Genomic DNA, 13,583 nt, shown 5'->3' on the forward strand with positions numbered 1-13,583 from the left:
CGGTCTGTGGATGTACAATTTAGAAACTACAAATAAAGGTTTGAATTAAACAAAAAAATTGTTTGGGATGCTTATAAGATGCCACAGAATCACTTAGAGTCAAGTAGATATGTAAATTTGTCTTTCACAGTTTTTAAAATTATGCAGCCTTTAATAAAAAATTTCTTTTGAGTAGACCACTAAACTTTCGTTTCCTTCCTCCTCTGTGTAATGTTTAATTTAGGGTTGCCATATTTTTTGTTTCACTGTAACTGTAATATATCTAAAAAGTGATATTGCCTTAAAAAAATTAGCAATAATTTTGTTCATGAAGTATACATGTGTGTATAGAAATAAGAATAATAATTTACAGGTTTGACTTGTAAATATGGTATCTGGGTATAATGAATATGTGGTGAGTTAGCTTATTTTGCTGTTATGTATGTGTTCTGGGAAGGTAGTTTGAACTACTGATGAGCAGTGTGAAGAGAGTAGTTTGAAATAGTTTGAATTAAGCTGCATTTTCCCGTAACAAAATGTGAAGTATTCTGACTAAAATATGGGAACTGTTAAGCAGTAATTTTTAGAGAACTATTCTAGTTCTGTTTATGAAATAAAAGTGTACTGGTATCTTAGAAAAGTTTTACATATGTATGATGTTAATTAGTCTCTTCTTTCTACAGAAACAGGAAGGTTGTTGATTATTCACAGTTTCAGGAATCTGATGATGCAGGTATGTGTTGTGGTTTCAACAAGTTTTATGTTGGACTGACCAGTAGAGGAGTTGGCAGCTAATATTTATCATGCTCTTATTAATTTATTTATTTATTTTGCAGTACTGGGGATTGAACCCAGGGGCACTTTACCACTCAACTACATCCCTCAGCATTTTTATTTTGAGATAGGGTTTCACTAAGTTACTGAGGCTGCCCCCAAACTTGCAATCTCCCTACCTCAGCGTGCCGTGTCAGTGAGATCACAGATGCGCCACTGCACCTGGTAGATTGTTTTGTTTGTTTGTTTGTTTTTAATTTTTAGAATAGTTATCCAAATTATCTGTGTTAACCAAAACAAAAGTTGGACTCAAATGGGATCCAGTTTTTTCTTGTAAGTCATTGTTAATAAACAATTTTTTTTTCTCACATGGTTTTGGAGTCCAAAAGTTAAATGTCCAATAATTCTGATACAGTGTTTATACTTAAAATATCTCCTGCTAGCCAGGCGTAGTAGCATAGTACCTATAGTCCCAGCTACTTAAGAGACTGAAACAGGAGGATCACTTGAACCCCCAGTTTGAGACTAACCTTGGCAACGTAGTAAAACCCTAATTCAAAAATATTTGGCTATTATCAGAGTAAAAACTGTATCTTATATTGGAAGGCAGGATTATAGTTTTTACATAATACAGTAACTAAAATGGAATTCTATTTTGTGTAACAACTTTGATTTGTGAACAAATTCATCATAGAATAAATAAGCACTGTCCTAAATCTTAGTCATAAAATAGTTCTTCATTATTATGTTCTTAATCTCATTATTTTCAAAGTACATGTACTTTCCTTTCCGCCTTTCCTCCTTCCTTCCCTCCCACCCTTCTACCCTCCCCTTTTGGGAAAACTTTGAAAAATGCAGAAAGATGTACAAAAGAGTAAGAAAAATAAAATAAAAAACCTGACATAATCCTACCTCCCTATTATTAATTACTAACACTAAATGCTTGCTTTTCGTGCCAGGTATTGCTCTAAATGTTTGCATTAATAATTTATTCCTTAGAACAGTCTCGTTAATATGAGTTGTACTATTATGAGTCTCATTTTATAAAGAGAGAAACTGAGGCAGAGATACTATTTAAGGCCCCTTAGCTAGCAAATAACTATTTCACCCTTTTTGTTAATTCCTATTCTTTTGCCTTTTTTTTAACCTTTTAAAAACGGGATTGAGGTCTTGGTGTAGAGTTTTGGGTTCTGTCCCTATCTCACTCATATTTAAAAGTACTTTTCACATTTTATTAAAGGTTATTTGAAATAACCTCCTATAAATGTTATGATAGTCCATAATGGAATTTATATTGTGTTCAATCACTTAATAATTGCTGAAGCTCCAGACTGCTTCCCAACTTCTTGCCATTACATATAAAATGGTATAGTAAACAGTTTTGGAAATAATCACCTTTTGATGTAAGATAGTTTTCTGTAGTGTTATAAGACTTTTGTGGTTAGAGATATTTTTCTGAAGTGCTAGAGTACCTAGCATACATTATATGTGTTTAATACTTTAGAATTGTTAGAACTATAGAATTGTAAGTTCTTTACTTTCAAAGTGCTTGTGATATAACCATGTTATTATAATATATTCAAATAAATATGAAGATGTTGAGACATGAGAAAATCATAAAAGGGAATGATATAAAATGATGATATTTGTCTTTAGATTTATAAAATATGTATATATAAGGTCTAGAGGGTAATATGCAAGAATGGAGTTGAAGTAATAAGATTAGGGTGGAAATTTTTTTTTAATTAAAAAAAGAGATTTGGAAAATCCTGCTCTGTTTGCCATTTAAGTAACATGAGCTAAGTAAATATAAGTTGGTGCTTTTAACATGTAAATATCATAATATAGTTAAATGAATTTGAAAAATGCTCTGTTTAGATGAAGATTATGGAAGGGATTCAGGTCCTCCTGCTAAGAAAATTCGATCATCTCCTCGAGAAGCTAAAAATAAGAGGCGATCTGGAAAGAATTCACAGGAAGATAGGTAAGAGGCATTGTTTTTCTGTTTCTGTTTCTACTGTCACTCTGAAATGAGGGTAGTGTTTGATCTTTAAATTGGTGATATCTCCATGTACTTTTGGCAAATACTGTCTTCTTGGTGTTTGGCATATTTCTTATTATCTCAGGCTGTGCTTTTAGGTCTAGAGATTAGTCTCTTCAGTTGTGAGCCTTGCTTAGATTCAACCTTAAATCCAAGGCGATCAAGGCAATCCAAGCCTTGATCACCAAGGCTTGGTGGCACACACTTATCATCCCAGCAGCTCAGAGACTGAGGCAGGGATCAGAGGTTTGAAGCCAGACTCAGCAACACAGAGAAACTGTAAGCAACCTAGTGAGACCCTGTGTCAAAATAAAAAATAAAAACCACACAGTAAGCTCAGCATGGTGGTGCATACCTATAATCCCAGTGGCCCAAGAGGCTGAGGCAGGAGGATCACAAGTTCAAAGCCAGCCTCAGTTTAGCAGAGCCCTAAGCAACTTACTGAGGCTCTGTCTCTAAATAAAATACAAAAAGGGCTGGGGATATGGCTCAGTGGTTAAAGCACCCCTGGGTTCAATCCCTGGTGCCCACACACACACTAAGGGAGGGGGAGGGAAGAATAGAAGTTCACTGGATTCAACAGAGGGGAATGAAGGAAAGGGACCAGGGGTGGGAATAGGAAAGATGCCTTGGACATAACTTTCCTATGTTCATAAATGAATGATTGACCAGTGAAACTCCATATCACGTACAACCACAAGAATGGAATCCTAATTAGAATAAGTTATACTCCATATATATATAATATGTCAAAATACACTGTCATATATATATATATATATATATATATATATATATAGAACGAATTTTAAAAATTAAAATAAAAAGGGGGGCTGGGGATGTGGCTCAGCGGTAAAACCCTCCTGGGTTCAATCCCTGGTACAAAAAAAATCCAGGGTGATCCCAACAATGCCTCTGCTGCTACCTCAAACCTCAACATAAACAGAAAGACTGTTTAAGTATATACTTTGTCACCTAAAATTAGTATTGACATTTTCATTGTAGTGATAGCAAAGAACAAGTGACCTCTCATTCAGTCACAAATCACTGGTCAAATCAACTAAACCTTACAGAATCTTAAGCAGTGTGGCCTGCAAAGTTTTACTGTCTTCTACTCAATTCTCATTTGTTTAAATAACTTAATCATTGTATGCTCCATCCCACTCATGCTGAGGGTCAAACACAGGTCCTTGTGCATGCTAGGTAAGCATTCTACCACCCCAAGACCTCTCTTCCCTTAGTTTTGTAATGAGTTTAAGTGAATTTTAATTTAACTATAATTTTTCCTCGTGAGGCCAGTATCTTCTAACTTTTGCCTGTTTTCCAAGGTTTTCACACAGTTTCATACTCAGTGTAGCATAACTTCAAGACTTCCTTGATGATGGTGATAATAACCACTTATAACTATTAATGTGTCGGGCTCTTATATACTTTTTCATTTAATTATCTCAACACCTCTGTTAAATTAAGTGATGTTAACTTAGACAGTTTCAATGATTTAACCAAGGTTACCCAGGAATGGTCAAGCAGGTTTTGAAATCATGCCTGTTGGACCCCAAATCCATATTTCTAGCCTTTAGGCTATGCCACTTCCAAATAACACTACTACAGGTGAGCAGTTTGAAGAAATGAATAGTATTTGTCACTTCTTCTAAGAACCTTGGAGCCCTAGACTCTTTGTTAAACATACATATTTAGCCAAATGTGATGTCACACTTCTGTATTCCAGCTTCTTGGAAGACTGAGGCAGGAGGATCACAAGTTCTAGGCCATCATGGGCAACTTAGCAAGTCCTGTCTAAAAATATAATTTTAAAAGAGCTGGAGATGTAACTCAGCAGTAGAACAGTGCATAGCATTTGAAAGGTTCAATCCCCAGGAAGGAGAGTGGAGAAGGGGGTGTGTGTGCGCGCACGCGCACATTTACCTAGGATTTTTTTAGTTAAAGAATTTCAAAATATGTTTTTTAGAAAAAAATAATATAAAATTATACCATTGAAATCTTTCAGAGTTTTACAGGATATCTAGTCCAGTTTTATGTAGCCATGCAATTTAGAACAAATTTTTGTTATGTTCACTTATATTTCTCCTAGGAATGAACTGCTTGTAGCTATTACAATGCTTCATCAATGTAGCCTAAATTTTTTCTTATTGGAACTATTTGATTTTATTATTCTCTCTGAAGTGTCAGTTATTATTGAGGTAAATGCAATTTTTATTTCCATTTGTGTTAGATGCCTTGTGTATTCCCTCAGACCAGTGGTGTGTTGATTTTTCTATTATTCTTCACTTAAAAGTTCAGCTTTCATTTGACTTTGCCATAAGGATTAAGTGTTTACAGTGATGTAATTCATTATCACTGGTTATATTTGTGTATTAGATGCCCTTTTGTCTGTGTGTGTGTGTGTGTGTGTGTGTGTGTGTGTGTGTGTGTAAGTGTGTGTGTATGGTGTTGTGAATCAAACCCAGGGCCTTGTATATACTAAGCAATCACTCCTCCAGTGAGCTCTAACCCTAACCATTAAGTGCCTGTACTACATAAAAATGTTGATATACAATAGTCACAAGTTTCAGAATTACAAAAGTGTCTCAGACTCAGATTACTTGGTAAAAAAATATGTTTGGTTATTCTCTTTGCATAGGAATCTTAGGTTCCGTAATTTGTCATTTGATTGTATTCTGGATTTATGGGGAATACCAAAGTGATTTACAAGTCCTACTGTTTAAAAAAGGAGAGCCAAGATGGCAGGTTTTACAGATGAGTGTTTCTTTTTTGTTCATCAAAATATCTCATGAAGTCATAAAATGTTAGCACTGAAGAGTACCAAATGATTTGCTTAAGATTGTACAACTAATTAATGTTAAAAATGGGAACCCAAATTCCCAAGTTAAGATTTAAGGACCTAATACATGAATGTTTATGACTTTAAAAGTTATTTTTATGGAACATTCCTATAATCCCAGCTACATGGGAGACTGAGGCAAGAGGATTGTAAGGTCAAGGTCAGCCTGGGCAACTTATCGAGACCAGGCTGGGGATGTAGCTCAATGGTAGAATGGTAGAATGGTAGCATATTCCAGACCTTGGGTTCAATCCCCAGGGTCACCAAAAAAAAATTTTTTTGAAATTTTCCATTGAACTTGAAAACTCCTTAGCTTCTCTTGCACAGTGGTTGTGAACTCACTCTTACTTTCTCAGTGGTACAAGGCAGGCCTTGTTGATGTTTCTTTCTTCCTTTGTTTGTTTGTTTCTTTTTTAAGAACCTTGGAGCACTGTACCACTAAGCTACAATCTCATCCCTTTTTTTAACTTTATTTTGAAACAGGGTCTCACTAAGTTGCCAAAGCTGGCCTCAAACTTAAAATCATCCTGCCTCAACCTCCTGAGTCTCAAAAACCATGTTTGGTGGTTTCTGATACATAGAAATATTGGATGCAAAAGTTATTAGAAAATAATTACTAGTAAATAACTAAATTATTTTATTTTCATTTTATATTTAGTATTTTTGTCCTTTTTCCATAGAAAATACTTTTTCTTATGAACCAGGCCTGAGCTAAGATACCTTCTTTTTTACTTTGGGTCTTTGGAAGCAATTTGTTTTTCCATAGAAGATAAAATCATGCTTATTCACTAACATCACTGTAAAGTGAATAACAAAAGCAATTTTACTGTTCAGCATCTGTTTGAACATTTTATTTTCAGATTCTTCTCAGTCAGACATCAGAGATCTGTGTTTATTTAGACTCTGATTTAAGACTTTCTTTCCCCTTTGCCTTATAGTGAGGACTCAGAAGAAAAAGATGTGAAAACCAAGAAGGACGATTCTCACTCTGCAGGTAGAAAACTATTTTCAATGTGATATTTATTCATTAGGCATTTTAACAAGGAATCTTGTATACTAGACACTATTGCAAATGCTGGACTTACAAAAATGTCTCTATCTTCAAAGAACTAATAATGATTCTGTTCTGGTGGCTTATAATAAAGCATGTACTCTGGGTCCCCATCCCAAGATTTCCAATGGAATTAATACAGGTGGGACGTTGAGGCTTTCTGTGTGTTTTTAAGTATCATGGTTATCTTATTCTCATGCACAATCAATATTGAAAACATTTTTACAAGAACAGATAAAAGACATCAAACTAAATGTATATGCCTGTGTAATACTAAGTGAAATAAAGGTTATTAAAAAGGACGTAATCAATTTTGGGTTGAAAAGCAAAAAGGTTTGCATTTCAGTGCCACTCTTTAGATTTACACCTGTAATTCTAAGCACCTCAGGAATCTAAGGCAGAAGCAGAAGGCAAGTTCAAGTCTAGTCTCAACAACCTAGCAAGACCTTGTCTCAAAATAAAAAATAAAAAGAACAGAGGAAGTAGCTCAGTGGTAGCAGTAGAAAACCCCTAGGTTCAATCCACAGTATCTGAACAAAAGAGAGAGAGAAAGAGAAAAAGAAGGGGCGGGGTTGTGGCTCAGTGATAGAGCGCTTGCCTAACATGTGTGAGGCACTGGGTTTGATTCTCAGCACCACATAAAAGTAAACGAATAAAATAAAGGCCCATCAACATAAAAAAAATATATATATATTAAAAAAAAAGAAACTACCTATAAAGAAAGCTCTTTGTAAGAATTTTAACTTAAAAGAATTAAGGTGAATTAATGAGACATCTTTGTGAGCTAATATAATGTTCAATCCTGATGGCTTATTTTTGGTACTAATTTTTAAGTTTAACTTTTATAAGAATTGAGGATTTTTTTCCTTATTGCTCCCAGACATTCGTTTTGACCTGTATACCTCCTTTGTCTTCCTAGAGCTTCCTTTTAATGAGACAGCTATTTAGTTGATATTTAGATGGTAAAGAAAGTTCTCCCAAATTCACTCCACTAAGCTATTTTGCTTTCCTGCTATTTATGTATGCTGTTTGGCTGCCTACATTTAAAGAAGTTATTTTAATATTTTATACTATCTGGTGATCTTAAGATAATGTAGTATGCACTCATTCATTTGCCTTGTGAAACCTACCTTGAATATCTTAACTTTATTAGTTTTTTGAGCACTTTAAGATGCATAACTCTATACTAATATTAAGGATGGGTGAATTTAGTTTAGGGTCTGCCAAGTCAGCTTTATTTTCTGTTGTCTGTAGATGAGGTTTTCAGCAGTGAAAGTGAGGATTTGAACAGTGAGCATGGCAAGGACCCTGAGTGTTTTCAAAAGAACAACAGCTAAATCTTAACAGACTAAGAGCCGAAAAGGGCTAAACTAGAAACTAATACAAACAACTTATTCTAGAGCCAGGGACCTGGCAGACTGTCCTTAAACCATATTTTTTCACAAACACCCTAGGTATTAAAAAAATTTTTTTTAATTAATAAATTGTAGTATATGAAAGTAATTTTTTATTAGTTTGCCCAAATATCTTTAGCTAATTGATATGAACATGTGTTTTAAAGAGTTCCCTCTATCCCCTGTAAACTGTAAAGGGTAATAATTGGACTGGACACTTTTAAAAAAAATTTTTTTTAGATGTTGATAGACCTTTATTTTATTCATTTATTTATATGTGGTGTTGAGAATCAAACCCAGTGCCTCACACATGCTAGGCAAGCATTCTGCCACTGAGCCACAACCTCAGCCCTTGACATTGTTTTGTCTTAGATCTTAGACTAAAGATCACTGGAAAACATTCATCCCCTCTTAAAAATATTTTAAAGTATTTTTCTGTCTTTTCTAAAAATGGTGAACATAGATTTGAATGTATTTGAGTATATTAGGGCAAAATAATGATATAAATTTGAAGTATTCTATAGGAAGCATGTATTCACACTTTAATTCAGCTTTGTTATTGCTTTAAACTGCATGTTTAAGTTATTTTTATAAATGTCCTGGATATATAGAATTATTCGAGTTCTTTGCTTATGAACTTTAACTCCTCCTTTGTATATTTTGCAGGAATTTTGAAGGATAGAATTTACCCTTTTAGAATTAAATAAAGCCAGGTACTATGGCATCCGCCTATAATCCTGGTGGGTTGGGAAGCTGAGACAGTAGTGTCTCAAGTTCCAGGCCAGTATTAGCAACTTAGTGAGGCTCTAAGCAAATTTAGTGAAACCCTGTCTCAAAAAATAAAAAGGGCTGGGGATGTAGCTTAGTGGTAAATTGCCCGTTTTAAATACACAGTTCAAAAAAAAAAAATAAATAAATAAAGCCATGTTTATATACTGTATCAGTCACTAGGTGACTCTTTCAGTCACCTTTCAAATACAAAATTCTTTGTTCATTGCCTCATGATAACTTTCATATTGCAGAGGACAGTGAAGATGAAAAAGATGATCATAAAAATGTACGCCAACAAAGGCAGGCAGCATCTAAAGCAGCTTCTAAACAGAGAGAGATGCTTATGGAAGATGTGGGCAGTGAGGAAGAACAAGAAGAAGAGGATGAGGCACCATTCCAAGAGAGTATGTGAAGTTGGCTAGTGTTCCTTTGGTTGGTTGTTTGGTTATAATTGTAGTTTGACTCTGGTTATTTTAGTATTTTTCTAAGATGCTAAATGTTACATCCAGACCCTTAAATTAGGTTGATAGTCTCTGTTAAAACAGATGATGACCCATTAATATTTTTAAATGTTCAGATATTCTCATTATTTACCATTTATAATAGTTGCCCTCTTCTTAAAGATGGTCAGACTCAAACACAAAATGAACAGTATTAAAGTAATGATTACATGTTGCAACTTAAGATGTGTTTTAGCCTGGTAGAGGATATAGACCCCCTGACACACACCATCAAAATGTTAACAGCAAAATGTAGATATTGCACAGGTTATTCAGATTAGCTATATGAATTTTTGTTTTACCTGTAACTTTTTTGTTCCATTTATTTCAACGTCGGGCCCAAAGTACAAGGTCAGTTTAGTTTCATTTCCCTAGTCTCAGCCAGTCTTATATGGGACTGATAAAATTACCCAAAGCTATTTGATGGTTTCAGTTTTTATTCAAATTAAGTTTGGTCCCTTGTCTCCAACCAGCTCTTTAGACAAGTCAGTCATGTAACCCTCATGTGAGGTGCATGCTGAACCCATTTATATATGGGACCAGTGACGATTCCAACCACATTGTTAGAACAGCTGCAAATAGAATCCAATAGTGTTTGACTCCCAGATCCCATCCTCTGATCATTCTTCACAGTCTTTCTCTTTGTTTACTTGAAAGAATGTGTACATTAAGTTAGATGTTGAAATTATTCTTTCTTCTCAGAAGATTCAGGCAGTGACGAAGATTTCCTAATGGAAGACGATGATGATAGTGACTATGGCAGTTCAAAAAAGAAAAACAAAAAGATGGTTAAGAAGTCCAAACCTGAGAGAAAAGAAAAGAAAATGCCCAAACCCAGACTAAAGGCTACAGGTAAGTTCTGCAGAAGTAAAATTAAATTGCTACTTTAAAAAATTTCAAGAACCAGTACTTTCTCTACAGAAATTCACTAGGCCTTAGCATTGGCCTGATATTTAATAGGAATACAAAAAAATCTGAAAGAATTCCTTATTAATAAAGACATCATGCCCACCAAGAGACTGGTGGGCTTAGCCCTATGCTTCAGCTACTGCCAGGTATAAATAAAATTTGGTAATGGCTTATTTGTTTCAGATATAGTGGTAAGAATACTGTGTCAACATACCTATTAACTGCGCTTCATATGTATCACAGTCCCAGCAGCCTCTGAAGACTTGAAATTGTGAAAGTGCACAGTCAGGCCTACAACAATGCATTTAAGTTCTGAGTTCTGGTCTCTGCCTCATCCTTTGTACTTTGAGAATAAAACCACACTTGAAAACATGAATTCACTTTCTGTGAGCCCCTGGTGTTTTCTGCCAGGTATTTTCCTAGTTGGCGCTAGTTTGTTAATTAAATCAGAAATCTAGATTTGCTTTTTGTGTTAGCGGTTTTATTCTGGCAAATAGAATTAGAGTTTTGGTTTGTGTTTTGGTACTAGAGATTAAACACATGAGAACTTAAAGACTGAGCCACATCCCCAGCACTTTTTATTTTATATTGGATACAGGGTATTGCTAAGTTACTTAGGGTCTTGCTTAGTTGCTGAGGCTGACCTGAAACATGGAATCTTCCTGTTTCAGCCTCCTGAGCCACCACACCCCATGTAGAATTAGAGATTTTTTAATCACTTCTTGATGTAGGGAATGATGAAACTATTATAGAAAATTATTTGATGGCTTTAGTTTCTACCCAGATTAAGTCATATCTTTCCCTCTTCTTGTCCTGCTTTTTAAACATAAACAGTTTCAATATTGAGCACTTCTAGTTTCACAAGCCACTAAGGATGATATGTATTTTCTGTAGCATAATGCTTTATTAAAGGCATTACTGATAACATTAGATAAGTGATTAGATAAATGTTGAAGAAGCTGGGTTTAGTGGCATGCACCTGTAAACCCAGATACTCAGGAGGTAGGAGGATTACAGATTTTATGCCAGCCTGGGAAACTTAGCAAGACCCTGTTCCAAAGTAGGAAAAATTTTTAAAAGGACTGGGGAGCTAGGTCAGTGCTTGCCCAGCATGTGTGAGGCCCTGGGTTCAATCTTTAGTACCACAAAAAAAAAGTTTAAACATCACATTGTACCCTATGTAAATATGCATAATTTTTATGTTTTTATATATCAGTTAAAAATAATTTTAAAAATGATTGGAACCTGTTGGGGGCTGTGCCATGTTGGCGGCGCCAGGATGGCGCTTGATCACATTGGCAGCGAGGAGGTTAATTGACATAAGCACACTCAGGTGATTATATTGTCGACGCACACAATGTATGCACATGTGTTCTCCAGCACTAATTGCCTGCTCGGATTGTCTGGCCTAATCTTTGCGTAAGAGGCGTGGCCCTGCTCTCCGGCTCCTGGAGGTGATATAAGCATAGGTGGAGCGAGACAGAGACACAGCAGCCATTAGCAGAAAAGCAGTAGAAGAAGACACGCACGAAAGCAGCCATTAGCAGAAAAGCAGTAGAAGAAGACACACACGGGGCAGCAGCCAGAGGGAAAAACGCTACAGCAGCCATTAGCAGAAAAGCAGTAGAAGAAGACACACACAGGGAAAAGCAGCTAGGAAATGCGCGACAGCAGCTAGTAGGGAAAAGCGGCACAGCAGCGAGTAGGGGCAGCGGCAGAAGGCAGATCGCAGAACAGAGAACTGAGACGCATCACTAGGGCACCTTGGGTGGATGTACCCTTAGTTCACAGGATGCAGGACTTTAAGGTGTAGCAAGTCTCTTCCTCTAAGCTCTAAGCAAAGTCTTTCTCTCAAAGTTTCTCTCTTAAGCAAAGTCTCTTTCTCTCTGATAAGCGGGGTCTCTCTCTCTCTCCTCTCAAAGCAAGTAAACCTCATTTTCTCTATCCTCTATGAACAAACAAGCAAGAAAGCAGTGCACTAAAGAGAAAGAAGTAGCTCGGTTTCCACTCCACCACCCATAAGACCCGTGCAAGTTTGTTGCTGCAGGCGGTGACAAATATCCACGGATTTTGGAACCGCAAAGAGCCAGCGACAGGAACCTACTACAACATATTGTAATGTATCAGGACTCGTTTAGAAATTGAGATAGGCTTATCTATATATGTACTGTATACCTATCTTATTCCTAGTGAGTTGGGATGTTGTTTATAGATTTTATTGTTACAGAAAGACATTTTTTCTCTTCCCTAAACATTGGTTCTCTTCATTCAGTGACGCCAAGTCCAGTGAAAGGCAAAGGGAAAGTGGGTCGCCCCACGGCTTCAAAGGCCTCAAAGGAAAAGACTCCTTCTCCCAAAGAAGAAGATGAGGAACCGGAGAGCCCTCCTGAAAAGAAGACGTCTGCAAGCCCCCCACCTGAGAAATCTGGGGATGAAGGGTCTGAAGATGAAGCCCAGTCTGGGGAGGATTAAAAGTGATGATGGTTTGGGGAGAGATTTTATTAAAAAAAGAAAAAAGAAAAAAAGAGGGGGAAAAAAGAGAACCTACTTAAGATAGAACATGGTTTTGGCTATGGCTTGACTCATGGGCTTTCAGTGCTTTTTTCCCTTTGTTGAAAATAACATTCTCTCTCTCTCTCTCTCTTTTTTAAGAAAACCATTGTATGTTGAAGTGTTTAAGTTTCCTTTTTGTCTTTTGGGCTTCTCTTTGCCACCACCCCCCTTTCCCAATGAAAGCCATGTCAACTTAATCACTGGATTGACTGCTTCATCTTTTTATTTTTAATGGAAGGTAGACCCCAGTTGTAAAGCAATAAGATTTAAGATGAACACTATGGAAATCTTGCTTTTTGCTAAACAACAGCAGGTTGAACAGTAATCAAAAACAGAGAGGTTTTAGTTTAAAATGATTGCTTATTTCTCTGCCTGGACTTTTAAAAAAATCAGTTGTCATCTAATATGAGTTTATATGTTTATATGCATAAGTGTAAATGTCTAAATCATGACTCTAAACTTCCACTGATGAGGCAGGTAGGAGATAAAGATGAATTCTGAATTGTTACTAAAAGTACTCATATTTTTTACCTGGGTGGGGGTTGGGAAATGGGTTTACCTGACCTTGTTTGCGGGGTGTGGGTTTTCTTTTTTTATCTCATCACTTATTATCTCAAAGAGACTCGGAGCCAGTGATCCTTTTATCCTGCTACAGTCTTTAAGGAACTGAAAAAAAAAAAAAAAAGAGCCGCCAAAACTGAAATCACTCTCGATTTCATATTTCATTCTCTAATGGTTCATGTTTTAAAAATATATATGTATCCTGTTT

The 13,583-nt window shown here is 35.9% G+C and overlaps 1 protein-coding gene across 2 annotated transcripts in view; it reads left to right on the forward strand.

Moving 5' to 3' along the window:
• The window catches only part of NUCKS1 (nuclear casein kinase and cyclin dependent kinase substrate 1), a 29,974-nt gene extending 16,963 nt beyond the window's left edge, over positions 1–13,011 (forward strand). The window contains exons 2-7 of one of the 2 annotated variants that reach the window (XM_079107228.1): positions 663–712; positions 2,632–2,737; positions 6,575–6,630; positions 9,104–9,256; positions 10,058–10,204; positions 12,534–13,011. In XM_079107228.1, coding sequence (XP_078963354.1) covers positions 663–712; positions 2,632–2,737; positions 6,575–6,630; positions 9,104–9,256; positions 10,058–10,204; positions 12,534–12,733 — 712 coding nt within the window. In that variant the 3' untranslated portion in view covers positions 12,734–13,011. Of the gene's footprint in view, positions 1–662; positions 713–2,631; positions 2,738–6,574; positions 6,631–9,103; positions 9,257–10,054; positions 10,205–12,533 lie in introns of both variants that reach the window. The other variant, XM_079107227.1, reaches the window with a different exon arrangement.
• Positions 13,012–13,583: the final 572 nt, after the last annotated feature.

The sequence above is a fragment of the Sciurus vulgaris genome (assembly GCF_902686455.1).
Source record: "Sciurus vulgaris genome assembly, chromosome: 12".
In the NCBI taxonomy this organism is placed as follows: Eukaryota; Metazoa; Chordata; class Mammalia; order Rodentia; family Sciuridae; genus Sciurus; species Sciurus vulgaris.